The sequence below is a fragment of the Carcharhinus amblyrhynchos genome, chromosome 19 (genome assembly GCF_965287045.1).
Source record: "Carcharhinus amblyrhynchos chromosome 19, sCarAmb.v2.hapA, whole genome shotgun sequence".
In the NCBI taxonomy this organism is placed as follows: Eukaryota; Metazoa; Chordata; class Chondrichthyes; order Carcharhiniformes; family Carcharhinidae; genus Carcharhinus; species Carcharhinus amblyrhynchos.
The window spans coordinates 4,770,349-4,796,030 of NC_137342.1; the positions used below are offsets into that span (position 1 = coordinate 4,770,349).

Below are 25,682 nucleotides of genomic sequence, written 5' to 3' on the forward strand. Positions count from 1 at the left end.
ATGGAGTTGTAACTTCAAAGTGGAGAGATAAGGAAGTTGACGCATATCTGCCAAAAGCCAACTCCATAGGGTAAATAACATTAAAGGGAACTGAAGAACATTAATAATGGAGAACAGTAGAATAAATAAAGGAGTGAGCTACTATCAGAACTGCAGCAGTCACTGATATAGACCAGAATTCTCTGACATCATCGCAGCTGGGATTCTGCAGTACCGCTATTATGAATGGAGATTTGGCTGAGCACCACACCAAATTCTCCTTTCTTGCTGGCAGCAGTAGTGGGGTGTGTGAGACTGGAAGATTCTGGCTATAGTCTCTCAAAGGAAGCAGTCATTTTCTGCCCTTGCTCAACCAGAAGACTATTTCCCCGACATGGCCACCTTTACCTGGGGCATGGTAATTATTTGCTGGATTTAGCTCATAGAGTTACTTATTATGGATGTTGTTTAGGAAAGGGAGTCAGAGTTCAGGTCAGTGTAGGTAGTTGGGGACCAAGGAGTAGTTTCATGTAAAAAGTATGTCTATAAAGTCATTTCTTAAATATACTTAAAAGTCATAGTGTGTTATAGTCCTTCTTGTCATATGTGTTTTTGTTTTAATAAATATTCTTTATTAATTGTTCACACAGTGACTGGACTGTTTCTTTATTGAGGTGTACATTGTTCCTCACATTATACCAAAAACACACACACACCACTATAAATCAGTGTTCCAAGTTACACTTCTGGGTTTTGGGATATCCTTGCCTTTAACATCAGTGTGGTTCATAACAAAAATTGGAGCTCATAGTTGGAATTTTAAAAACTAAATTGATGGAATTGAGATTGTCTACACGGGTTAAGCAAGCTGAGGTAATTGAGGAAATAGCAATGCATTTAATTGTACAAGAGTTGTCAGATCAAGTAGTTTGAAAAGTGAGGAAATTGAATTAGCTAAAATTCAATTACAACTAGAAATGAAGAAAGTAGAAATGCTGGAGAAGGAAAAAGAAAGAAATGTAATGAAAAGATTTGAAAAGCAGGAAAAGCAAAACCAAGGAGAAGAAAGAGCTTTTCAAAGAGAATTGGAAATGCAGAAGTTAGCAATGGCAGAAATAGAAAAGGATGAAGAAAGAGAAAGGGCTTAAAATGGAGCAAGTTACAGCAGGGGCACCAAAGCCAGGTGGTCTTGGAAGTAGTCTAGACATGAACTTAGTGGGGAGAAGTTTAAATTTTATGAAGGCATTTCCAAGGAACATTGAGGCACTTTTTAGTTCCTTTGCGAAAATAGCCAGATGAATGAAATGGTCACCAGCTACTTAAGACACTGCTCATACAGAATAAACTTGTAGATAGGGCTTGTGAAGTCTATGTTTTTACTAGAAGAAAGGTCTGGGGCATACAATGCAGTGAAGACAGCTATATTGAGCACTTAAGTTTAGAAATTAAAAGTCTGGATGGACTTGAATTTGAAAGGGTTAAACAAACTAAATTTGATCAATAGGTAAGAGCATTAAAATAGAAGAAACCTATGATTCCCTTAGAAAAGTAATTCTATTGGAAGAATTTAAATCACCTGCAGTGATTTTTGATTTGGTTTATTGTCACATCTTGGGATAATGAAAGGTATTGTTTCTTGTGTGCTATACAGATAAAACATACCGGTCATGGAATACATAGGGGAGAAGCAAAGGAGAGAGCAGAACATAGTGTTACAATTATAGCGAGGATGTAGAGAAAGGTCAACTTAATGCAAGGTAAATCCACTCAAAACAGCAGGGAGAAGCTGCTCTTGAATCAGTTGGTACGTGACCTCCGACCTTTATCTTTTTCCTGAAGAAGATGGAAGAGAGAATGTCCGGCGTGCGTGGGGTCCTTAATTATGCTGGCTGCTTTGCCAAGGCAACAGGAAGTGTAGATAGAGTCCATGGATGGGAGCCTGGTTTGCGTGATGGATTGGGCTACATTAATGACCTTTTGTAGTTCCTTGCTGTCTTGGGCAGAGCAGGAGCCATACCAAGCTGTGATACAACCCCAGAAAGAATGCTTTCTGTGGTGCATCTCTAAAAGTTGGTGAGCGTCATAGCTGACATGCCAAATCTCCTTAATCTTCTGAGGAAGTAAAGGCATTGGTGGGCTTTCTTAACTATAGTGTCAGCACGGGGGGACCAGGACAGACTGTTGGTGATCTGTGATCTGGATACCTAAAACCTGGAAGCTCTCGAGCCTTTCTACTTTGTCCCCATTGATGTAGACAGGGACATGTTCTCCTTTACACTTCCTGAAGTCAATGACAATCTCCTTCGTTTTGTTGACATTGAGGGAGAGATTATTGTTGCCGCACCAGTTCATCAGATTCTCTATCATGCCTGTACTCTGACCCACTGCGGTGGTGTCGTCAGCAAACTTGAAAATCAAATTGGATGGACTTTGGCTGCACAGTCATAGGTATATAAGGAGTATAGTAGGAGGCTGAGAACACAGCCTTGTGAGGCATTGCTGTTGAGGATGGTTGTGGAGATGTTGTTGCCTATCCTCACTGATTGTGGTCCCTGTGTTAGGAAGTTCAGGATCCAGTCACAGAGGGAGGTACCAAGGCCCAGGCCACGGAGTTTGGAGATGGAAATGATGTACCAACATGTTAGTGCAAATGTGCAGTCATACCTCATGTTGTATTACCTTCTGAGTATGGAAAGAGATTCTAAGGGTAGCTCATGAAATTCCATTAGGGGGACATGTAGGAAGAAAGAAAACACCAAGATACAGAAACAGTTTTACTGGGGGATTACATAAAGATGTAGTTAAACTTTGTTAAACGAGTGATATGTCAAGTAATAGGGAAGCCACAAGCAATGAAACTAGCACCTTGATCCCTATTCCAGCTTTCAAAGAACTTCTTGCGAGAATTCTAGTCAACAATGTAGGAAGTTTGTTGAAAATGTGAAATGGAAATCAACACTTGTTAAATGTTATGGATTTAGCCACTAGATTTCCTGAAGCCCTAAAGACATCTCCGATTTGTGATTTTAGAAAACCTTCCATTAACCTGCCATTCATTTTCCCACCGTTGTCTTAAGAACAGGTTCATCTATAATTGTACTTGCAAATGCAACAATTGTACAAAGGCACCACCGTCGTGTAAATTTCACTAAGAGACTCAGAGATAGGTAGGTTCTTGATCAATAAGGAGATCAAGGGTTATGGGAAGAAGGTAGGAGAATGGGGATGAGAATCATATCAGCCGTGATTGAATGGCAGGACAGACTCAGTGAGCCAAATGGCCTAATTCTGCTCCGATATCTTATGGTTCTAACCAGAAATACTGTACAAAATGGAGTATGGGAGGAATGGATCTTTGAACATTGGCCAGCTTTGTTTGGAATTCTCTGCCCGTTGAAGTGGTGGAGGCTGCCTCGCTAAATATTTTTAAGACGCGGGTTGATGGGTTTTTGATAAGCGAGGGGATTAAGGGTTATGGGGACAGGGCGGGAATGTGGAACTGAGCCACGACAGATCAGCCATGATCTTATTGAATGGCGGGGCAGGCTCGAAGGGCTAGATGGCCTACTCCTGCGCCTATTTCTTATGTTCTAATGTCCCTGTTACACACAGTTTCAAATTGCTGTTTTAAAAAAAAACATTAAGTTACACTGAAGAATTGTGCCTTTTCCCTCCATCCTGAACTGTTTTTTCTCAAAATTATGTCTCTCCTTACTCCATTTGATGGACAGGAGGAGGAAAAGTTTCCTTGTAGTCTCTGAATTTCAAACTGGATACCAGGCTGAACAAAGCATTCTTGGTGATGTTGTGGATTAGATTGTCAAAGATTTTCCTGGAATATTTTGATTATCACCCCAGGATCGGTCTCTGCTAAAGTAAGACTATCGCACAAACTCCTCACAGTTGCTTGCTTTCCAAGACGTCGTTTCCATAGGATTAAGGCGGCCAGGATCTGTGCCTGTAGATTGTATTGGTGGTTCATTTTACATCTATAAAGATCTGGCTCTTTCAGTCCGAGATCCACCACAATTCTCTCCCAGTCTGGCCCCAAGTGGCTGGAAAGTTGATTTAGTTGCTTGTCAGTAGGTACACTCTTCAAGATGTGGTCTGAAATAGCCAATCGTAATTCATCTGAAAAAGAAATGGTGATTAATTCCAAACTCATTTCTTCATGTTAGTTTTGACCCAGTTCACTAGCACAATCCCAGATGCATGACATTAATTTACTAACAATGAACTGCAGTTAAAACAGGAGTCAATCCCATTCCCTTTTTCTAAGAACATATGAAATAGGAGAATGAGAGAGCCATTCATCCCTTCAAGCCCACCATCATTAAATGAGATCATGGCTAATCAACACCATTTTCCTGCACTATCCCCCTATCTCCTGATGACTTTAATAAATAGAAATTTTGAGTCTTGAGTATTTGTATTCAACAAACAGGTGATATCAGCAGAGTCATATTTATTTGCAGTTCAAATCAAGGAGCATTAAAAGAAAGACCTACATTAATATTGTATTTTGCATGACCTCAGGATGTTCTATGGCAGCTCATTGCCAGTTATTTAAGTGAGTGCAATCATTGTTACATCGTTATATAGGAAGCCAATTTGCACACTGCATGCTCCCACAAACAGCAATTTAAAAACTGACCAAATATTCTGCTGTATTGATATTGGAAAGGGATAAATAGCCAGAGCACTGGGAAGAATTCCTCTGATCTTATTCAAATAGTGCCATGGAATCCTTTACAAAGAGAGTGAATAGTACCTCAGTTTAATGACCAGACCTCTGATATTTTAAAAAGTGGTCTGTAAGTGACAAGATAACTTGAGTGGGTTTTTTGACCTCACTGCCGTCTGATTCGGAGGTCAGTACTACTTCTGAGTGGCCCAGCTCTCTGGACTCACCAAATAGTTTCTCTTCACCTTTTTCGTAATTCTTTCATGGAATGTGGGCAATAACTCCCCTTGAACTGAGTGGCTTGCTCAGCCATTTCAGAGGGTATTTAAGAGTCAACCACGTTGCTGCAGGTCTGGACTAGGTAAGGATGACAGATTTCCTTCCTTCAAGGACATTAGTGAACCTGATGACAGTTGATAGTTTCATGGCTAGTTTTCAATTCTAGTATAATGAATTAATTGATCAAATTACACCAGTTGCAATGGCGGAATTTGAACCAGTATCCTCAGAGCAAAATTCTAAATTGGGGCAAGGCCCATTTTGATGGTACCAGGCAGGAACTTTCAACAGTTAGTTGGAGGTGCCTGTGGGAAGGCAAAGGTATGTCTGGTAAGTGGGACGCTTTCAAAAGTGTGTTAACCAGAGTTCATGGTAAGCACGTTCCTCTTAGAGTGAAGGGTAAGGCTGGTAGAAGTAGGGAACACTGGATGACTCAGGATATTGGGGGCCTGGTCAAGAAGAAGGCGGCAGCATATGACATGCATAGGCAGCTGCGATCAAATGGATCTCTTGAAGAGTATAGCGGGTGTAGGAGTAAAGAGAGAAATCAGGAGGCCTAAAAGAGGACACAAGATTGTTTTGACAGATAAGGCAAAGGAGAATCCAAAGAGGTTCTACAAATACATAAAGGGCAAAAAAGTAACTAGGGAGAGAGTAGGACCTCTTAAGGATCAACAAGGTGGATCCACAAGAGATGGGTGAGATCCTAAATGAATATTTCTCATCAGAATTCACTGTTGAGAAAAGCATAGATGTTAGGGAACTTGGGGAAATAAATAGTGATGTCTTGAGGAGTCTATATATAACAGAGAAGGAGGTGCTGGAAGTCTTAAAGCACATCAAAATTGGTGGTATTGTGGACAGTGAAGGTTATCTAGGATTGCAAAGGGATTTTGATTAATTTGGCCAATGGAACGGCAGATGGAGTTTAATTTAGATAAATGCAAGGTGATGCATTTTGGTAGATCAATCCAGGGCAAGACTTACTGATAATGGGTAGGGCACTGGGGAGAATTATAGAATAGAGATATCTAGGAGTACAGATTCTTGGTTCCTTGAAAGGTAGATAAATCCCCAGGATCTGATGAAATATATCCCAGGACATTGTGGGAGACTAGAGAGGAAATTGCAAGTGCCCTAACAGAGACATCTGAATCATTGATAGTCACAGTTGAGATGCCTGAAGATTGGACGGTGCAGCGAAAAGCCAGGGAACTACAGGCTGGTGAACCTCACATCTAGTGGGTAAGTTGTGAGAAGGCATTTTGAGAGACAGGATCTACAAGCATTTAGAGATGCAAGGACTAATTAGGGACAGTTAGCATGCTTTGTGTGTGGAAAATCATGTTTTACAAACTTTACAGATGACACCAAGATTGATGGCATCGTGGATAGTGAAGAAGATTATCAAGGATTGCAACAGGATCTTGATGAATTAGGCCAGTGGACTGACAAATGGCAGATGGAGTTTAATTTAGATAAATGCAAGGTGATGCAATTTGGTAGATCAAATCGGGGCAGGACTTACTCAGTTAATGGTGGGGCACTGGGGAGAGTTACAGAACAGAGAGATCTAGAGGTACAGGTTCATAGCTCCTTGAAAATGGAGTCACAGGTCAACAGAGTGGTGAAGAAGGCATTCAGCATGCTTTGTTTCATTGGTCAGAATATTGAATACAGGAGAGTTGGGATGTCTTGTTGAAGTTGTAGAAGACATTAGTAAGGTCACACTTGAATATTGTTTGTGAATATTCTGGTGACCCTATTATAGAAAGGATATTATTAAACTAGAAAGAGTGTAGAAAAGAGTTACTAGGATGCTACCGCGACTTGATGGCTTGAGTTATAAGGAAAGGCTGGATAGACTGGGACTTTTTTCTCTGGAGCGTAGAAGGTTTAGGGGTGATCTGATAGAGGTCTATAAAATAATGAGGGGCATAGATCAGCTAGATAGTCAATACTTTTTCCAAAGGTAGGGGAATCTAAAATTAGAGGGCATAGGTTTAAGGTGAAAAGGAAGAGATATAAAAGGGTCCAGAGGGACAATTTCTTCACCCAGAGGGTGGTGTCTGGAACAAGCTGTCAGAGGTAGTAGAGGCAGGTACAATTTTGTCTTTTAAAAAGTGTTTGGACAGTTATATGGGTAAGATGGGTATAGAGGGATAGGGGCCAAATGCGAGCAATTGGATCAAGCTTAAGGGTAAAAAAGGGGCGGTATGGACAAGTTGGGCCGAAGGTGCTGTTTCCATGCTGTAAAACTCTATGACTCTATTAATGGGTCTCTGGGCTAATAATCCAGTGATATTACAACTATGCCACCATCTTCCCTTTAGAGATCCCCTTATCTACTCTCACAAATGATTTAGTCATCTTAAACAATTCAATTATAACGTCTTAATCGTTCATATTCAAATGATCAGGTTGGGAACCCTTCTAATTCTTGGGAATCTGAGCTGGAGTCCCTTCAAAGCAAATCTATCCTTCTTGAGGTGCATTGCAGTAGATTGAACACAGTACTCCAGTTGGGGTCCAACTGGAACTTTGTATGTAGGAATATACTTGTAAGTATTTGATCTCAGCACAAAACCATTTTCCACTCACTTACTTATCATTATTGGAAAGAGGGAAATTTGACCCCAAATGTCCTTACTGCATTTATAAATGTCTAGGAGTACACAAAATCAAAATTAACAATGCATGTTTACTGAGCACTTTGCCAAGTAAAAGGTTTTCTGAGACTATATGATGCTGATTCACTGCCAGTGTCAATAAAACCACCAGATGAATTTCATTATGATGTTAGAAATCTGTTTTTCTTTCCATTTGAAGTAGTTGATTGTATTTCAATCTCTCCAATTAGGCTTTTGTTTTATAGGCCAGACACAACCATGTTTTATTCCAGGTGTAACTAGGCTGCAGATCTAATCCTCGATATGGAGGATTCAAGGGCAGTGCAGAGTTTACCCACGCCAGTTAAAGACCTCAGAGCACTGAAATCAACCATGCATCACACCCACTGAAACCCCAAATACAATTTTTCAGTTTTTTTTCCCCTCTTTCCCCTCCCACTCTTCGTTTTCCCAAGAATTGGCTCTTACAGGCAGCAACATATGGTAAGGTTCTTCCTGAGAGACCACATCTGACACATCTCAGTCTGGAGACAAACTCTGAGCATCACACCAGATTGGCAGATGCACAGGATTTGGGAAACTAATAAATAAAGAGTCCAGCTCTGCTTCCAGGGCAGGTCTGACACAAGATTCTGGAGTCTCATCTACTCTGGATGTGGTTTCCTGTTGACATCCAAGTCATTATTACCTTCACAATCATTTCTCTTTGGGGAGAAATCAAACAAGGTAAAGGAGCCTAACCTTCCCCATAGGACATGTCACCTGAAAGCAGGTCTGCCCACTGGACATCAACCACTGCCGCTCAAAGATGTGTGGGTTAGGTTGATGGGCCATGCTAAACTGACCCGTATCAGGGGATTAGCAGGGTAAATGTGTGGGTTTATGGGAATAGGGTTCGGAAAGATTGTGGTTGGTACAGACATGATGGGCCAGTGGATTCTCTGATTCTCACTGCTGCTCTGAGTGTGACCATAACGCGATGCTTCACAAGGTTCCAGGCTCAAATCCCACTCCAGGGCTTGAGCACAATGATCTCACTGAAACCCTACGCCGTACTGCATGTGTTTTTTGAGGTTTTAAAACAATGGTTCCACCTGCTTGCTTGGATAGATGTAAAGGATCCCATGCTACTATTTCAAAAGAGAGCAGGGGCAATCTCCCAGGTGTCCTAACCTATATTCAGCCCTCAGTCAATACCACAACAACAGATCACCTCTTCCTTATCACTTTACTGTTTGTGGTGACTTGCTATGCGCATAGCAGAGGCCACATTTCCTACATTACAACCATGTATATGCTTCAAAACATATTTCATTAGTTGCACTGTGCTTCGAGTGATGGCCAGCGGTCATGGAAGGAAATTATATAAATGCAAGTTTCCCTTTTTCTCTGATTCAGAGGTAGAAATATTTACTCTAAAACACAAGTCACCATCTAAATGCAAGTATCTCTCAAGATGCTGACACAGTTTTTAGAGACCATAATCTAGTCTCCAAACACTGGGACAGTTTGTAATGGGGACTGAATCCTTTAGAAGTAGGAATATAAAAGGTTCACTGTGTAAAGAGAGGACTAACATCTTCCATTCTGCAAAATGCTATTATGCTTTTGATCCAATCACATATTGTTGAAATACTATTGAATTGTCCTGGGTATAACAGCAGGCTTTCCCTTAGTCTATTCCTCCTCTATGATTGGCCACATCTACATCAGAGCATGCTGCCTGCAGAATTTCAATCCTTATACCAGTTCAGAGTCACTCCTGGTTTCCAATGGATTTATTTCTCCCTTTTGCTGAGTATAACTATTGAAGCTGTCTCTCGGTCTTCTAAGAATTCCCAAACTGACCTCCAGCAACAGTGCTCACTCTGATGATTTTGTCCTCAGCCGCAAAGGGATAAATCTTTCAAAGTCCTTAAATGTTTATGGATTCATCTCTTAGACAAGGGAACGTCTTCCAATCCACGTTTTGTCTTACATACAGTCAAGGAGTTGGCTATTCAGCCCCTCCAGCCTGCCCCACCATTTAATAAAACCAGAGCTGATCTGAGAGTAACCTTAAATCTACATTCCACCTACCCTGATCACTATCATTCTCTTGCTTACCAAGAATCTATCCACCACTGTCTTAAAAATACTTAAAGTATCCGCTTCTGCCACATTTTCAGGAAGAGCATTCCAGAGACTAAGAATCAATTTTGCCTCATCTCTGTTTTAAATGGCTATCCCCTTATTTTGATATTAATAAGTTCTAGGTTCTCCCACCAGAGGTAGCTAGACTTGTTGCCAGCAGCAAAAGAAAAGTCTTTTTCCCCTCTGCTGATTGCAGCATTTGTCTCTTTCTCCCTGGATTCTCATTGTCTCTGTTCCCCAGCTCTCTGAGACAGTAAGCTTGCAATAGCAATAACATCCGCATCACCTTTTATGTTCAGGTGTCAAAATTAGCATGTGCGTTTCAATAACACTACAGTTTGCTTATCTCCACAACAGGTCCACAGCAAACACCATCTCCCTGGCCCTGCACTCAACCCTGGAACACCTAGATAACAAGGACACCCATGTCAGATTCCTATTTATTGACTACAGCTCAGCCTTCAATACTATTCCCACAAAACTCATCTCCAAACTCCGTGGCCTGGGCCTCAGTATCTCCCCCTGCAACTGGATCCTGAACTTCCTAACTCTCAGCCCACAATCAGTAAGGATAGGCAACAACACCTCCTCCACGATCATCCTTAATACTGGTGTCTCTACTACATTTATACACCTACGACTGTGCAGCCAAATTCCCATCCAGTTCGATTTTCAAGTTTGCTGATGATATCACCGTAGTGGATTGGATCTCAAACAATGATGAGACAGAGTACAGGAATGAGATAGAGAATCTGGTGAGCTTCGTCGGCAACAATAATCTCTCCTTCAATGTCAACAAAACAAAGGAAATTGTCATTTTAGAAGAATAGTTTAGAAGAATGAGAGGAGATCTCATTGAGACGTATAAGATGATGAATGGGATGGATAGGATAGAGGTGGAAAGACTCTTCCCGCTCAAAAAAGACAATAGGACTAGGGGGCACAGCCTCAAGATAAAAGGGGGGCGGTTTAGAACGGAGTTGAGGAGGAACTTCTTCACTCAAAGGGTGGTGAATCTCTGGAATTCTCTGCCCGTTGAAGTGGTGGAGGCTGCCTCGCTAAATATTTTTAAGACGCGGGTTGATGGGTTTTTGATAAGAGAGGGGATTAAAGGTTATGGGGAGAGGGCGGGAAAATGGAACTGAGCAGCGACAGATCAGCCATGATCTTATTGAATGGCGGGGCAGGCTCGAAGGGCTGGATGGCCTACTCCTGCTCCTATTTCTTATGTTCTTATGTCATCGAATTCAGGAAGCACACAGGAGAACATGCCCCTGTCTATATCAACAGGAACAAAGTAGAACGGGTCAAGAGCTCCTTAGGTGTCCAGATCACCAACAGCCTGTCCTGGTACTCCCGTGCTGACGCTACAGTTAAGAAAGTCCACCAATGCCTCTACTTTCTCAGAACACTAAGGAAATTTGACTTGTCAGCTATGATTCTCACAACTTTTACAGATGCACATAGAAAGCATTCTTTTTGGTTGTATCACAGTTCGGTATAGCTCCTGCTCTATCCAAGACCACAAGAAACTACAAAATCATGAATGTAGCCTGATCCATCATGCAAACCAGCTTCCCATTCATTGACTCTGTCTACACTTCCCACTGCCTCGGCAAAGCAACCAGCATTATTAAGGGCCCCCACATACCCGACATTCTCTCCTCCGCCTTCTTCCTTCGGGAAATATGGGAAATATCTGCGATAATTATGGGGGATTTTAACCTGCATATTGATTGGTTGACTCAAGTCGGACACGGTGGGCTTGAGGAGGAGTTCTTGGAATGCTGTTGGGATAGTTTCCTTGAACAGTATGTAACAGAATCTACAAGGGAGCGAGTTATCTTAGATGTGGTACAAGTCTATGAATTTATGAATTATGGATCTTGTGAGGGATCCTCTTGGGATAAGTGATCATTGTATGGTTGAATTTCTGATGCAGATGGAGGATGAGATAGTAAGGTCCCAAACCAGTGTCCTCTGTTTGAACAGAGGGGAGTATGATAAGATGAGGGTGGAATTGGCGAATGTAGATCGGAGGCATAGATTAGTTGGTAGGACAGCTGAGGAACAGTTGAGGATTTTTAAGGAGATCTTTTTCGGTACTCAGCAGAAATATATTCCAATGGTAAAGAAGGGCTGTAAGAGAAGGGGTAACTAGCCATGGTTATCGAAGGAAATAAAGGAGAGTATTAAATTAAAAGCCAATGTGTACAGAGCGGCTAAAAATAGTGGGGAATTAGAAGATTGGGAAAGATTTAAAAAACAACAAAGAATGACTAAGAAAGCGATAAAGAAAGGAAAGATAGAGTATGAAGCTAAACTAGCTCTAAATATAAAAAATGAAAGTAAAAGTTTTTACAAATACATTAAGAGGAGGAGACTGGCTAGAGTGAATGTTGGACCCTTGGAGGACGAGGGGGGGATTTAGAGGTGAGTAATGAGGAAACGGCTGAGGCTTTAAATAAGTTTGTTGTGTCGGTCTTCACGGAGGAGGACACAAATAGCTGACTGAATATTAAAGATAGAGGGATGGTAGGAGATGAGGTCCTTAATGCAATTACTGTCAATAGAGAGGTAGTGCTTGATAGACTAACGGGACCGAAGGTAGACAAGTCCCCGGGACCGAAGGTAGACAAGTCCCCGGGACCGGATGGAATGCATCCCAGGGTTTTGAAAGAAATGGCAGAGGTGATAACAGATGCCTTAGTAATCGTTTATCAAAAATCGCTGGACTCTGGGGAAGTGCCGGACGATTGGAAAATGGCTAATGTTACGCCGCTGTTTAAAAAAGGTAGCAGACAAAAGGCAGGGAATTATAGGCCGGTCAGCTTAACATCCGTAGTTGGAAAAATGCTAGAATCCATCATCAAAGAAGAAATAGCAAGACATCCACAAAAGAACGGTTTGATCAAGCAGATGCAGCATGGATTCGTAAAGGGGAAGTCATGTTTAACAAATTTATTGGATTTCTATGAGGATGTGACTAGTGTGGTAGACAGAGGGGAACCGGTGGATGTGGTGTTTTTAGATTTCCAGAAGGCATTCGATAAGATGCCTCACAAAAGGTTGCTGCAGAAGGTTAGGGTACACGGAGTTGGGGGTAAAGTGTTTGCGTGGATCGAGGATTGGCTATCTAACAGGAAGCAGAGAGTTGGAATCAATGGGTGCTTTTCTGGTTGGCAGTTCGTGACTAGTGGAGTGCCGCAGGGATCGGTGCTGGGGCCTCAACTGTTTACCATTTACATAGACGATCTGGAGGAGGGGCTGAGCGTAGGGTAACAAAATTTGCTGATGACACGAAGATGAGTGGAAAAGCAAATTGCGTGGAAGGCGCGGAAAGTCTGCAGAGAGATCTGGATAGGCTGAGTGAGTGGGCGAGGACCTGGCAGATGGAGTATAATGTTAGCAAATGTGAGGTTATCCGCTTTGGTAGAAATAATAGTAGGAGGGATTATTATTTAAAGGGTGAAAAGCTGCAGCATGCTACTGTGCAGAGGGACCTGGGGGTCCTTGTGCATGAATCACAAAAACCCAGTCTGCAGGTGCAGCAGGTGATCAAGAAGGCGAATGGAACATTGGCCTTTATCGCGAGGGGGACAGAACGTAAAAGCAGGGCGGTCTTGTTGCAACTGTACAGGGCACTGGTGAGGCCACGACTGGAGGACTGCGTGCAGTTTTGGTCCCTGTACTTGCGAAAGGATGTATTGGCTTTGGAGGGAGTACAGAGAAGGTTCACTAAGCTGTTACTGGAGCTGAGGGGGTTAGCCTATGAGGAGAGATTGAATAGACTGGGTCTGTACTCGTTAGAATTTAGAAGGCTGAGGGGGGATCTTATAGAGACGTATAAGATAATGAAGGAGATGGATCCCACTTAGAAAGGATAGCAGAACTAGAGAGCACAGCCTCAAAATAACAGGGGGGGGGGGGGCAGTTTAGAACAGAGTTGAGGAGGAACTTCTTCACTCAAAGGGTGGTGAATCTCTGGAATTCTCTGCCCATTGAAGTGGTGGAGGCTACTTCATTGAATATATTTAAGTCACGGGTAGATAATTCCCTTGTCTATCAGAAATCTAAGGGTTATGGGGAGAAAGCGGGAAAGTGGAACTGATCCACTTCAGATCAGCCATGATCTTATTGAATGGTGGTGCAGGCTTGAGGGGCTAGATGGCCTACTCCTGCTCGTATTTCTTATTTCTTAAAAAAGAGGAGCATTCCCCCCTAGTGTCCTGTCCAATATATATCCCTCAATCCACATTGATTTACATAAAGATGTGGTCATTTATCTTATTGCTGCGTTTGGGAACACGTTGTGAGTAAAACAGCTTCCTCATTTTCTAGATAACAACAACGACTACACGTCAAAAAACCCCTCACTGGCTGTGAAGTGTGTCGGGCCATTGCAGTTTGGAAGATAATTTATAAATATAAGTCTTGCTTCCCAATTCTCCTATGTACATGATACAATTAAAAAGAGTCGCAAATGTTACTTAATATTTAGAACCAGTAATTGCCATTGACAAAGTTAGTAACAGAATATTTCATGTCACAGTTATTTGTGGGCTAAAGGATCAACTTCTCTGCTAAAATAGCAAAGGGAGGAACTTTGTATGAAAGAGTTGAACATTTGACTGCCAATGTTGCTATCAATACTTTAATCGTGAGAATTCAGCGCATTAAGATCCCTTCAGTACAGTGTGGGTTGTGTGGTGTTTTTGCTATGCATTTCTTACTTGGCTAGTTGCATATCACCAATCACAAAACTTTCCAGGCTGACCTTTTGCAATTGTTTATAACCCGTGAGGATTAGTTTACTTTGGCTCAAACTGCTTACCACCACCATACTGAGGCTGAACTACCAAACAAAAATGTTTAAAATTGGAAGAGTATCCCACTCCCACCCCAACAAGTAGCTTATTTTTAAAGAAAGCAGCATTTGAACACAAGAAATCCATGGTCACGATTTCTAGATCCATTGCCTCAGCTGAACTGAGAATAACTGCCCATTAGAAGACCATTTTAATGGTCCATTTTCCACCTTGTGTACCAACTTCCTCGGCTGAAAAGGAAGTATTTGGTTGTTACACTCAAACAGGAAATCTCCCACAATAACCATTCCTTACAGGTATAAATCAATCAAATCTGACATTAAAAGATCTTTGTCTTGGTAATTAATCTCCACAAGTAACTACACTGAGCCAATTATAATGAACTGGTTCCAAGCTGATTGATGAAAACAATTGATGTGAGCATTGTAACAGAGTATAATCCCCTATTGTCAGGCAAATATTTACATTATGCTAAATAAATTTACTCAATTTTAAGTTACTCTTGATTTCAATTCTTTCTACCACTATCAACTTAATCCAATTGTGCTTTTTATTCCTAGGCAGCTTGAACAAGATGACACAGTTTTAACAAGGTGATGTGGGTCAGACTGATTAGAAAGCAAGTAAAGTTAAAGATTCTGGGGTTGGTTAGAATTAGAAGTTGCAGAGTGTCTCATCGTCAGATTAAATGATGTTTAGGATGTCAATATGACAAGGTTTTGCAGTGCAAACTGGAGCAAGATTGAGAGATCCAGGGAGGCCCAATTTCAGGTCTGAAAGGGGAGGCCTGAAGCTCACTATGAGATTGGACCTTGAGCTACATTAATATTATTCCCCAAACAGCTTGCACATCTTTAGGAGTTTTAAAATCATGTTCCTATCCTTATGGACAGCAACTTGAGAGAAAGTCCTAACAGGCAAAGAGGGGACTACTGTGCAATGGAAGGAACAGTCACTTTATCATTTCATTCAGGCAACTAATTTTTGATTGGAATCCTCTATATATTTACAAAACAAAATAAAGCTAACAACGAGAGACGTTTTGAAATGCATGGGTCATAGAATCCCTATAGTGCAGAAGGAGGCCATTTGGCCCATTGAGTGCACCGATCACAATCCCTATTCCTGCAACCTCACATATTTACCGTGCTAATCCCCCTCACACTAGGGTCAATTTAGCATGGCCAATCAAAGGAAAACCACACAGACAAAGGGTGAACATGCAAATTCCACACAAACAGTGACCCAAGACTGGAATTGAACCCAGGTCCCTGGCGCTGTGAGGCAGCAGTGCTAACCACTGTGCCGGCCTTTGTTGTTTGGAAGTTACCAGAGAAATAGAGGATGTTACAAATCTAAAGCTGAATTTAGATCCTTGGGGGCGGAACACAGGAGCTGGGATCAATTCCAGGTGTTACGCCTGCTCGTGGGAGGAAGTAGGTAACAACCCTAAACAGTACAAGCAGAAAGCAAAAGTGCCAGTGAAGATGACCAGGAAAGTACTGAGTGATGTATACTGGGTGGTGTATACCGGGCAGTGTATATTGACATTTCATCTATCAGTAGAGTCAGCAATTTCAACAGAGGCTTCTGTATATCCAAATGCAGTGTTGTTTGTTTTTGTTTTCATAATCATTGATAAAAATGTGGGAAAGTAATACCAAATTTCAAGAAGACATTTAGCAAGAGTCAGCTTCTGACAAGCCTTAAGCCACCACTTTATGTTGGACACAGGAATGAACAGAAAAATATGACTATCACTAAAAGGCAAGTAGTTCTATTCTTTCATTAAACTCTACAAGGAAATTTACTTAGAAACTAATGGTATAATAAAGAGAGTGAGATAGCTAAACTACTGAAACCATTTATACTTCAAACTTGATTTCATTTTGTTGCTTAAAACTTCCAGCCAAACAGTAGTATGCATGTGCCCTAATAAAAACACTCAAGCAGAAAAATATATTGGTGCCAGTTGTTAGTTGGAGTTTGCAAGTCTCAAAGTCTAAATTCCTATTCAACAATAACATGTATTTATATTGCACTGTCAGGGTCAAAGAAAACAAACATCCCAAGACATTTCACGTGTCTTACATGCTATTAAATAACAGACTGTGTTTCTAAGCCTGTGACCTCTTCATTGCTAAAATACACCTACACATCATCTATCCGTGCTCCAAGCTCAGCTCACCCACTCAAACCCTCAACCACATGTGTCTGATCAGTCAGCAGAACCTGGTGCATGATTGAATGCTGGTGGTAGAGTTCTGGAAGGGCTGAAGGGAGGTCAGCCAGAAGAGCACTGGAATCAGAGTCGAGTTAACAAAGATGTGGATTAGACATTAATCATTAGAGAAGGAACTAAGAAAACCAATGTGACTAAAGGTTGACAAGTTCCCCTGGACCCATCCTAGTATCTTAAATGACTGCAGAGATAGTGTTTGCATTGGCTGTAATCTTTCAAAATTCTCTAGATTCTGAAAAGGTCCCATAGATTGAAAAATAGCAAATGTAAGACCGCTGTTCAAGAAAAGGGAGCAACATAAAGCAAGAAACTTTAGGCCAGTTAACCTAACATCCATCACTGAGGAAATGCTAGAAACCACTACGAAGGAGTAGCAGAACATTTAGAAAATCGCAGTACAATCAGGCAGAGACAACATAGTTTTAGAGAAATCATGTTGACATATATAGATTAGAGTTCTTTGAGGATGTAACAAGCAGGGTAGATAAAGGGAAACCAGTAGATGTAATATAAATGGAATTCCAAAGGCATTCAACAAGATGTATAAAAAATTACTAAACAAAATAAATGCTTGTGGGTTACTGATGATATACCTGCATGAATGAAAGATTGACTAACTAACAGGAAACAGAGTATGGATAAATGGATCATTTTCAGGTCAGCAAACTATAACTTGTAGGATCAGTGCAGGGGCTTCAACTATTTACAATCTTTAATTATCTGAAGTTTATTGGAGGTTTGTGAGAGCGCTTTTTGGGGGTAAGTGGTGTGATTTTTAGGAGGCTTGTGTTGTTTTGGGGGTTTATTGGTGCATTTTGTCAGGTTATGAGATGCATTTTAGTGGGTTCATGGGGTGAATTTTGGGGGTTTTATGGAGTGATTTTTTTGGGAGGGGTTTCATGGGTGAGTTTTCGGGGGTTCTATGGAGTGAGTTCTTTGGGGGGTTCACAGGGTGATTTTTTTGGGAAGGGTATGACGGGGTGAGTTTTTGGGGGTTTTTAGGTGCATTCTGGGAGGGTCATGTTTTGTTTTGGGGTGTTTTTTTTGGGGGGTGGCGTTCATGGGGTGATTTTTTTGGGGGGTGGCGTTCATGGGGTGATTTTTTTGGGGGGTGGCGTTCATGGGGTGATTTTTTTGGGGGGGTGGCGTTCATGGGGTGATTTTTTTGGGGGGTGGCGTTCATGGGGTGATTTTTTTGGGGGGTGGCGTTCATGGGGTGATTTTTTTGGGGGGTGGTGTTCATGGGGGGTTTTTTGGGAAGGTTATGGGGAGTTTTTGGATTTATGGCGTGAGTTTTGGGGGTTTAATAGGTGCACTCTGGGGGGGGGGTTTATGGGGTGAGTTTTGTTTTGGGGAGGGGGGTTTCTGGGGTGAGTTTGAGCTCCGGGGAGGGGGGCTCTGACCTGCCGGCTCTCCGGGCTCCTCCGCCCGCTCTTCCTCCTCCAGCCGCCGGCGCAGCCACGGAAATTCCTCCCGGAGAGAGTCGGCGAAGGCGGGGAAAGCCCGGGCTCCGCGGCTCGGCAGGTGATCCAGGAGTTTGAGGGACTTGCGGATAGTGACCGGCTCGGCCCGGACCTCCTCCAGGAAAGCCTGGCTCAGGACCCGCTCCTGGTACAAATACTCGACCACCATGTCCACCCTGAGCTGGCTGGCCAGCTCCAAGCGCAATCTCCGCAAGATCCGCCTGTGCTTCTCCTCCATTGCACTGCTGGGTGCGGAAAGTTGCCCTGGTTCTGAGCAACAGTGAAATGAGTCCCAGCCATCCCAACACAGAGTTAAAGACTTTAACTCTTCCACTTCCCCCATTCTCTACAATCGCCTTACAGCCAGATTCAGGCGCTTTCATTCTCTAACCAACCTTTGGCATCGTTTTTTGGAACTTCCCTTGTCTCTGATGCAAAAAATAAAAACACTCAAGCAAAGGGGCCGAGAGTTATTTTCATCTCTCTGCAGCCAATGCCTGTGATAAACTGTAAATAGTGCTGGAGACAAGGCAGAGAGCGGAATGCTGTAATGAGGGTGTTATAAATAATAAAGATCCTCTGGTGAAGGTTTCAGAACAAGGGAATAGAACCTTAAAATTAGAGTAAATCAGAAAATCCTTTCTCACATGAAGTGTATTAGAAATCTGCAACTCTTGCCCCAGCAACTATGATGCTGAGGGGATCAATTGAAAATGTTAATATTCGAGATTGGTGTTGGGTTGAGGCATTTGGAGGGCTAGTAAATTGAGTTGAGCTACAGGTCAAAGTCAGAACACGTTCGCGTGCTATATGACTGTGAACTCGGTGCTCACTTCCAGTTTCACTCTGGCCTCTTGCAGTTTTACTGTAAAGCTGGTAGCTGCCCACCAATCAATTGGAGATCTCGTTAATTCCCACCCCGGCATTGTATTCACTATCTCAGCGTGGGACCTTATTGTGTGCAAGTTCAGTGAGAAGTCTCACAACACCAGGTCAAAGTCCAACAGGTTTATTTGGTGCACACTAGCCACAAGCTTTCAGAGCGCTGCTCCTTCATCGGGTGAGTACTTACCCCAATCCAACGCCGGCATCGTGTGCAAGTTGACCAGTTCACTTACATAATTTCTCATGTACATAAATGAATGTTCAGTACAAAAGTCCCCACTCAATTGCAAATACCTCAGGACTATACTGAAAGTATTCCTGATTTGCATGGAAAGAATTATCTCACTAATATGGACAGGATATTGTTTTAAGAATGTGCGGCTCACTACAAATTTGAAATAAAAGTAATATTTGATTGATTCTGACTAAGGGAGTTGAACAATAAGGAACCGGTTCTGTTGTGCTATTTTGTATTAGAGGGGAAAAAATCCACAATTGCTGATTGTTTTAATTATTACTACACCTAGGAGCTATAATCAGTGACTTTTGGACTTTTACCTGGTGATGTGAGACTTCTTACTGTGTTTACGTCACTCCAGTGCCGGTATCTCCACATCAGCCTGTTCATGCGAGGAGGAACCCCTTTGGTCTGGAACATTTTTGTCTCAGGATTTATTTGAGAGCTGCACTGGTTAGACAGGAAGTGGAGAGAGCTAAAAGAGGCAGGCAGTAGCAGACAGCTGCAGCAGTGACTGCAATGGTAATGTTGCAGACATCAGCTAGTCTATTATAATATTCTCTGCAGGATTCAGACAGCTAGTTTGTTATATGTCTTGTAACATTTTATGTAATAGTTATTGACAAACGTGTCTGTATTTTCTGCATTGTCCTTGTCCCAATGGGTTTCTGTTTCTTCATGAGACATACATTACATGCAGTAAGTAAGTCGAATTTTGGAGACCAACTTTTAGGCTAAAATTCTCAGGGTTTGTGCCCTTGTCACGTTAATTCGGATTTACGCGAAATCCAAGATCGTCTCAGAGGAATAAAGTAAATATCAACAATACTGAAGATTTGCATGAATTATTGTAATTAATTAACACAATGCCATTCATAATCTGATTTAATGATTTGAATAAAAAACAAGACTTCAATGTATAAATGTTTTAAGCTTTACTCGTACTAATTTTTATTAATATGTCTATAATGAATATATTGAAATTGAATAATTTTAACATCTCCAGATTTATGCTTTGGTTGTGAAATTTTTGGGGCTTTCATTCGCAAAAATTGATTTACATGAAGCATATGAAAATTGATGTTTTATTTAGACTAACAATCGTGAGGTTGACTTTTGGAGGAGCGTATTTACTTTGTGAGGGGATATGATCAGTACATCAAGTCAATTTAATAACTTCCAATTATATAATGCAACTCACAACCTCAGGATGTTTTAAAGCAATCTATAGTCAATTAACTACATTTTTTAAAGTGTAGTCACTGTTGTATTGAAGGAGGAGGTGTTGATTTGCACATGCCAAAATCCCATAGTTAGCAATTTAATTTAACATATTCATATTAGGACGGTCGTGCTTGGCCCTGAAAGTGCACATGAGCTCGAGGCAGCTCAGGCGTGCGGTGGGATCCCGTCCGAGCAGTCCCCTGTTCGGACAGAATTCCACATTGGCCCGAAGCCTGGAACCCCCTCCCCGGGTCAGGTGCCCCACAGCATGAGCCGTCTGGCGGAAATGTCCTCTGTGCCTTTTCCCAGCGCACGGAGGCGTTTCCTGTGCGGGCTGCTGCTGCACACCTTCCACTACCGCGTCCTTGCCCGTGGCCCGGATACACCTTGGCGGGCCTTGTTGCCGCTGGGCGGTGGAGGTCCCCAATGGAGGTCGCTTTATGGAGGGATCTCCCCCAATTACCTCGGGGACCTGGGGTGGAGGGTGCTGCACACAGCAGTGCCGCACAACCGTAGGATTCACTGGTTCACGGGCTCCCGAGACTGCTCTTTCTGTGGCCTTGAGGAGTCCATGGGCCACGTCTACGTTTTGTGTTATAGATTGCACTCCCTTTTTGATTTTCTGAAGAACCTTTTATTGATGTTTTGTTTGCATTTCAGTCCCACGCTCCTGATCTACAGACACCCGGTGCGGAGAGGGGAGGGTCGGGATGCCGATCTCCTTGTGAACCTGCTCCTGGGCCTGGCAAGACGCGCCATCAACAGGTCCAGGCAGGGGGCAATCGGGGGGTGGCGTCTGTCCCGACCCTCTACCGCGGCTACGTTCGTGGCCGGCTGTCCCTGGAGAGGGAGCACGCGGTGTCCGCGGGCATAGTCGATGCCTTCCGCACCCGTTGGGCACTGCAGGGGCTGAGGTGCCTTATAGACCCCGACAATCACATTTTGATTTGACGTGTCTTAAGTTTCCTTTGTACTTTTTGTTTCTGTTCGGGCCGTTCCCCCTCCTTTTGGGGAGCTGCCCCCTTTTTCTTTGTCCGAATGTAATTTAAGTTTGTTTGCTTGGTTCGACCCGAAAGACTTGCATGTTTGCCACTGGCCTTTTATATTGTTTAATTTATGAACCTTGGGTTGACCACACCTAGAGCATTGTGTGCAGTTCCACTCTCCACATTGCAAATAGTTTACAGAAATAGTTTACAAGCAGGTTACATGAATTGAGAGGTTCTTAGTTTCAGGAAAGTCTGAAGAGGCTGCAATAAAAGGCAGGTCTTTAAATTGGTGAAGGGGATAGGTAGAGTAGGTAGGGAGAATTTACTTTCACTGGTGGGTGAGTCCAAAACAGTTCCAAATAGCAAGTAAAGAATTTGGGAGGAATTTATTTACGCAGGGGAATTCACTGCCATATGGAGTGGATGAAGCAGAGGTTACTGATGTAATCAAGAGGACAGTAAATGCATATATGGCAAAGGGAATCGAGGCGTTCAGGAGAAGAATGGGAGAAGATAAATCTGGAAAATGAACACCGACAGGGAAAAGGACCTGCCACCTTTACCTGAAGTAGCCTGTACGTGACATTTGTCCCCACTAAATGATTGTCTGTTCATGGCGTCTGCAGTGACGCAGCATGCCAGCTGAATAACGACTGGAATGTTCACCATTGCTTTCTCTGGGCAATTAGGTGCAGATAATAAACTGTCTTCGGCATCAAGGCCCAAATCCTGAGAAGAAATAAGTTGGTTAGCATAGGGAAGCTTACTTGTACCAGCTTTACTTGGTTAACTACTGGTTACCACATTACAAACAGCTGGGGCTCCACAAGTCGTATCTTTCTAAACTAGGCATGAAGTTTCCAAACCTAACAAGGATCTGTGAACGGAGGGCACAGATTGACAATGATTAATATGAGCCAGGAGAAACAAGGAGATATTTATTTATACGGTGAGTTGTTCTGATTTGGAATGCGCTGCCTGAAAAGGTCATGAAAGCAGACTGAAGAACAAACTTGAAAAGGGAACATTGCAGGGCTTTGTGATAGAACAGAAAGTGGGACTCATTGGAAAGCACTTTCAAAGAGCCAGCAATGGGCCAAACGGCCTCCTTCTGAATTGTATATTCTGTGTGTAGCTCCATCTCACCAGTGAAACCTAATAAGACAAATACAACATGCACTGTAAACCTGAAACAGAGATGTTTAAATCAATATCTGGAATGGGTTGGTTGTATCGTGGGGAAAGATTGAACAGGTTAGACTTCTATCTGATGGAGTGTAGAAAAGAATGAAGTGACTTGACTGAAACACAATTTCCTAAGGGGTCTTGACAGGGTGGATACAATTTAGGAGCAGGAGTAGGCCACTTGGCCCCTCCTGCCTGATCCACCATTCAATAAGATCATAGCTGATCTGATTGTAACTTCAACCCTCCCGGTAACTTTTCATCCCCTTTTAATCAAAAATATATCTAGTTTTGCCTTCAAACGTTAAAAGGCTCAACTTCCACGGACTTTTGTGAAAGAATTTCAAAGACTCTCAGCGCTTCGAGAGAAAGTTTTAAATGACCAACCCCTGATTTTTAAATATTGACCCCCGAGTTCTAGATTCTCTGACAAGAGGCAATATTCTGTCCACATACATCCATTCCCCTCACAATAAACTTTCTATTTTTCATAATTATTTGCTGTAATAACATACTAGCCTTTTGTGATCCATTGTTTCTGTATAATGTGGGAGCTGGTGGACCCCAGGGTCCTTCCCAGTGACCATGTCTGCAGTAAGTGCAGGTTGCTGGAGGAACTCCAGCTCAAGATAGATGAACTGGCCTCTGAGCTACAGACACTGAGGCTCATCAGGGGGAGAGAGGGTGCCATTGTCAATGGGGTGCAAGTGACATCCACCCCCCCCTAGACTGGCTAATTCTAAGGGTCAGGAACAAGAGGGGGCTGCTGAGTGGAGGAAGGAGGGTGGGGAGTGGAGGAAGGAGGGTGGGGAGCGGATGCCTCAGTCTCTCAATCTGCATAACAGGTTTGAGGTTCTTGCTTCCAGTCTGGACGAGAACGAGGGAGGTGAGGCTGGTGAGCAAACTGCACACAGTACAGTGATGCAGACGCAGGACATAGGCAAAGAGAAGGTGAAAAGGAACATAGTAGTAATTGGGGATAGTGGGGTTAAGGGTATTGACACTGTCCTTTGTCACAATGACAAAGTGCACAGAAGGGTGTGTTGTCTGCCTGGTGCTCGGGTCCAGGATGTTGCATCTGGGCTGCAGAGGAACCTGGAGTGGGAGGATGAGAATCCGGTCGTTGTGGTACATGTGGGTGCCGGCGACGTAGGCAAAATGAGAACTGAGGATCTGGGGAGGGAGTATGAAAAGCTGGGAATGGAATTAAAATGTAGAACCGACAAGGTGGTTATCTCTGGGCTACTGCCTGAACCGAGTGCAGACGGACGTAAGGTTGATAAGATTAAGGAAGTGAATGGGTGGCTCAGGGATTGGTGTGGGAGGAATGGGTTTGAATTTATGGGGCATCGGCATCAGTATTGGGGTAGGTGGGACCTGTTCAGGTGGATGGGGTTGGTCTGAACCGTGCTGGGACCAGAGTCCTGGCGAATCGTGTAAATAGGACTGTAGACAGGGCTTTAAACTAATTAGGGGGGGAGAGGGTGTGAGGGTAGGTGACATTACGGGGTCTAAAGTTAAGGAGAGGGTACAGGTAAGGGAAGAGGCTGAGGATGTCTCAATAATAAAGGGAGTAGGGGGCGTGAGTATGGTTGGTGGCGTTCTGGCAAATAGGGTCCAGGTGAAGGCTGGGATGAAGGCACTTTATCTGAATGCACGAAGCATTCGGAATAAAGTGGATGAGCTGGTGGCGCAGATCAGCACAAATGGATATGATCTGGTGGCCATTACAGAGACGTGGCTGCAAGGTGACAGGGACTGGGAGCTGAATGTCCAGGGGTATCAAGTGTGTAGGAAGGATAGGCAGGAGGAAAAAGGGGGGGGTGTAGCTCTGCTGATTAAGGATAGCATCAGGGTGGTAGCAAGGGATGATATAGGAACCAAAGAGCAGAAAGTGGAATCGTTGTGGGTGGAGATTAGGAACAGCAAAGGGAGGAAGACGCTGGTGGGTGTCGTCTATAGGCCCCCGAATAATGATCTGGAGGTGGGGCGGGCTGTTAACGCGCAAATAAGTGCGGCGTGCAGGAATGGAACGGTGATAATTATGGGGGATTTCAATCTACATATTGATTGGTCGACCCATGTTGGACGCGGTGGGCTCGAGGAGGAGTTCTTGGAATGCTGCCGGGATAGTTTCCTTGAACAGTGTGTGTTGGAGCCGACGAGGGAGCGAGCGAGCTATCTTGGATCTGGTGTTATGTAATGAGGTGGGTAGAATTAGGGACCTTGTGGTGAAGGATCCTCTTGGGGAGAGTGATCATTGTATGGTGGAATTTCTGGTGCAGATGGAGGAGGAGAAAGTGGGTTCCCGGACACGCGTCCTTTGTTTGAACAGAGGGGAGTACGGTAGGATGAGAGAAGAATTAGCGAATGTTGACTGCGGTAGCGCGTTGGAAGGTAGGTCTGCTGAGGAGCAGTGGAGGATCTTTAAGGAGATCTTTCTTGGTGCTCAGCAGAAATTTATTCTGATGGTTAAAAAGGACCGTAGGAGGAGAGGTTATAAGCCGTGGATAACGAAGGAGGTGAAGGAAAGTGTTAAATTAAAAGCGGAGGCGTTTAGAGTAGCTAAGAGTAGTGGGCGAGAAGAGGATTGGGAGAGGTTTAAATGTCAACAAAGATTGACAAAGAAGTTGATAAAGAAGGGTAGGAGAAACTATGAAGCTGGGCTAGCGCTTAATATGAAAAAGGATAGCAAGAGTTTTTATAAATATATAAAAAGGAAGAGGCTGGCTAGGGTGAACGTTGGACCCTTAGAGGATGAGAGGGGGGACTTAGTGGTAGGGGATGGGGAAATGGCTGAGGTCTTGAATAACTTCTTTGTTTCGGTCTTCACGGAGGAGGACGTGAATAATTTGTTAGCGATGGAAAGGTGGTAGGACTGGAGGGTCTCAATGACATTATTGTCACTAGAGAGGCGGTGCT

General features: G+C 43.1%; 1 protein-coding gene across 1 annotated transcript; it reads right to left on the reverse strand.

Annotated features, from left to right (window-relative positions):
- Positions 1-606: 606 nt before the first annotated feature.
- On the reverse strand, positions 607-18,498 carry LOC145355274 (death domain-containing protein CRADD-like). Its single transcript, XM_080207169.1, has 2 exons — positions 18,180-18,498; positions 607-4,110 (listed from the first exon to the last, which is right to left on the reverse strand). Exons 1-2 carry the CDS (start codon positions 18,475-18,477, stop codon positions 3,800-3,802), a joined length of 609 nt encoding a protein of 202 aa, XP_080063295.1. The 5' UTR covers positions 18,478-18,498; the 3' UTR covers positions 607-3,799.
- Positions 18,499-25,682: the final 7,184 nt, after the last annotated feature.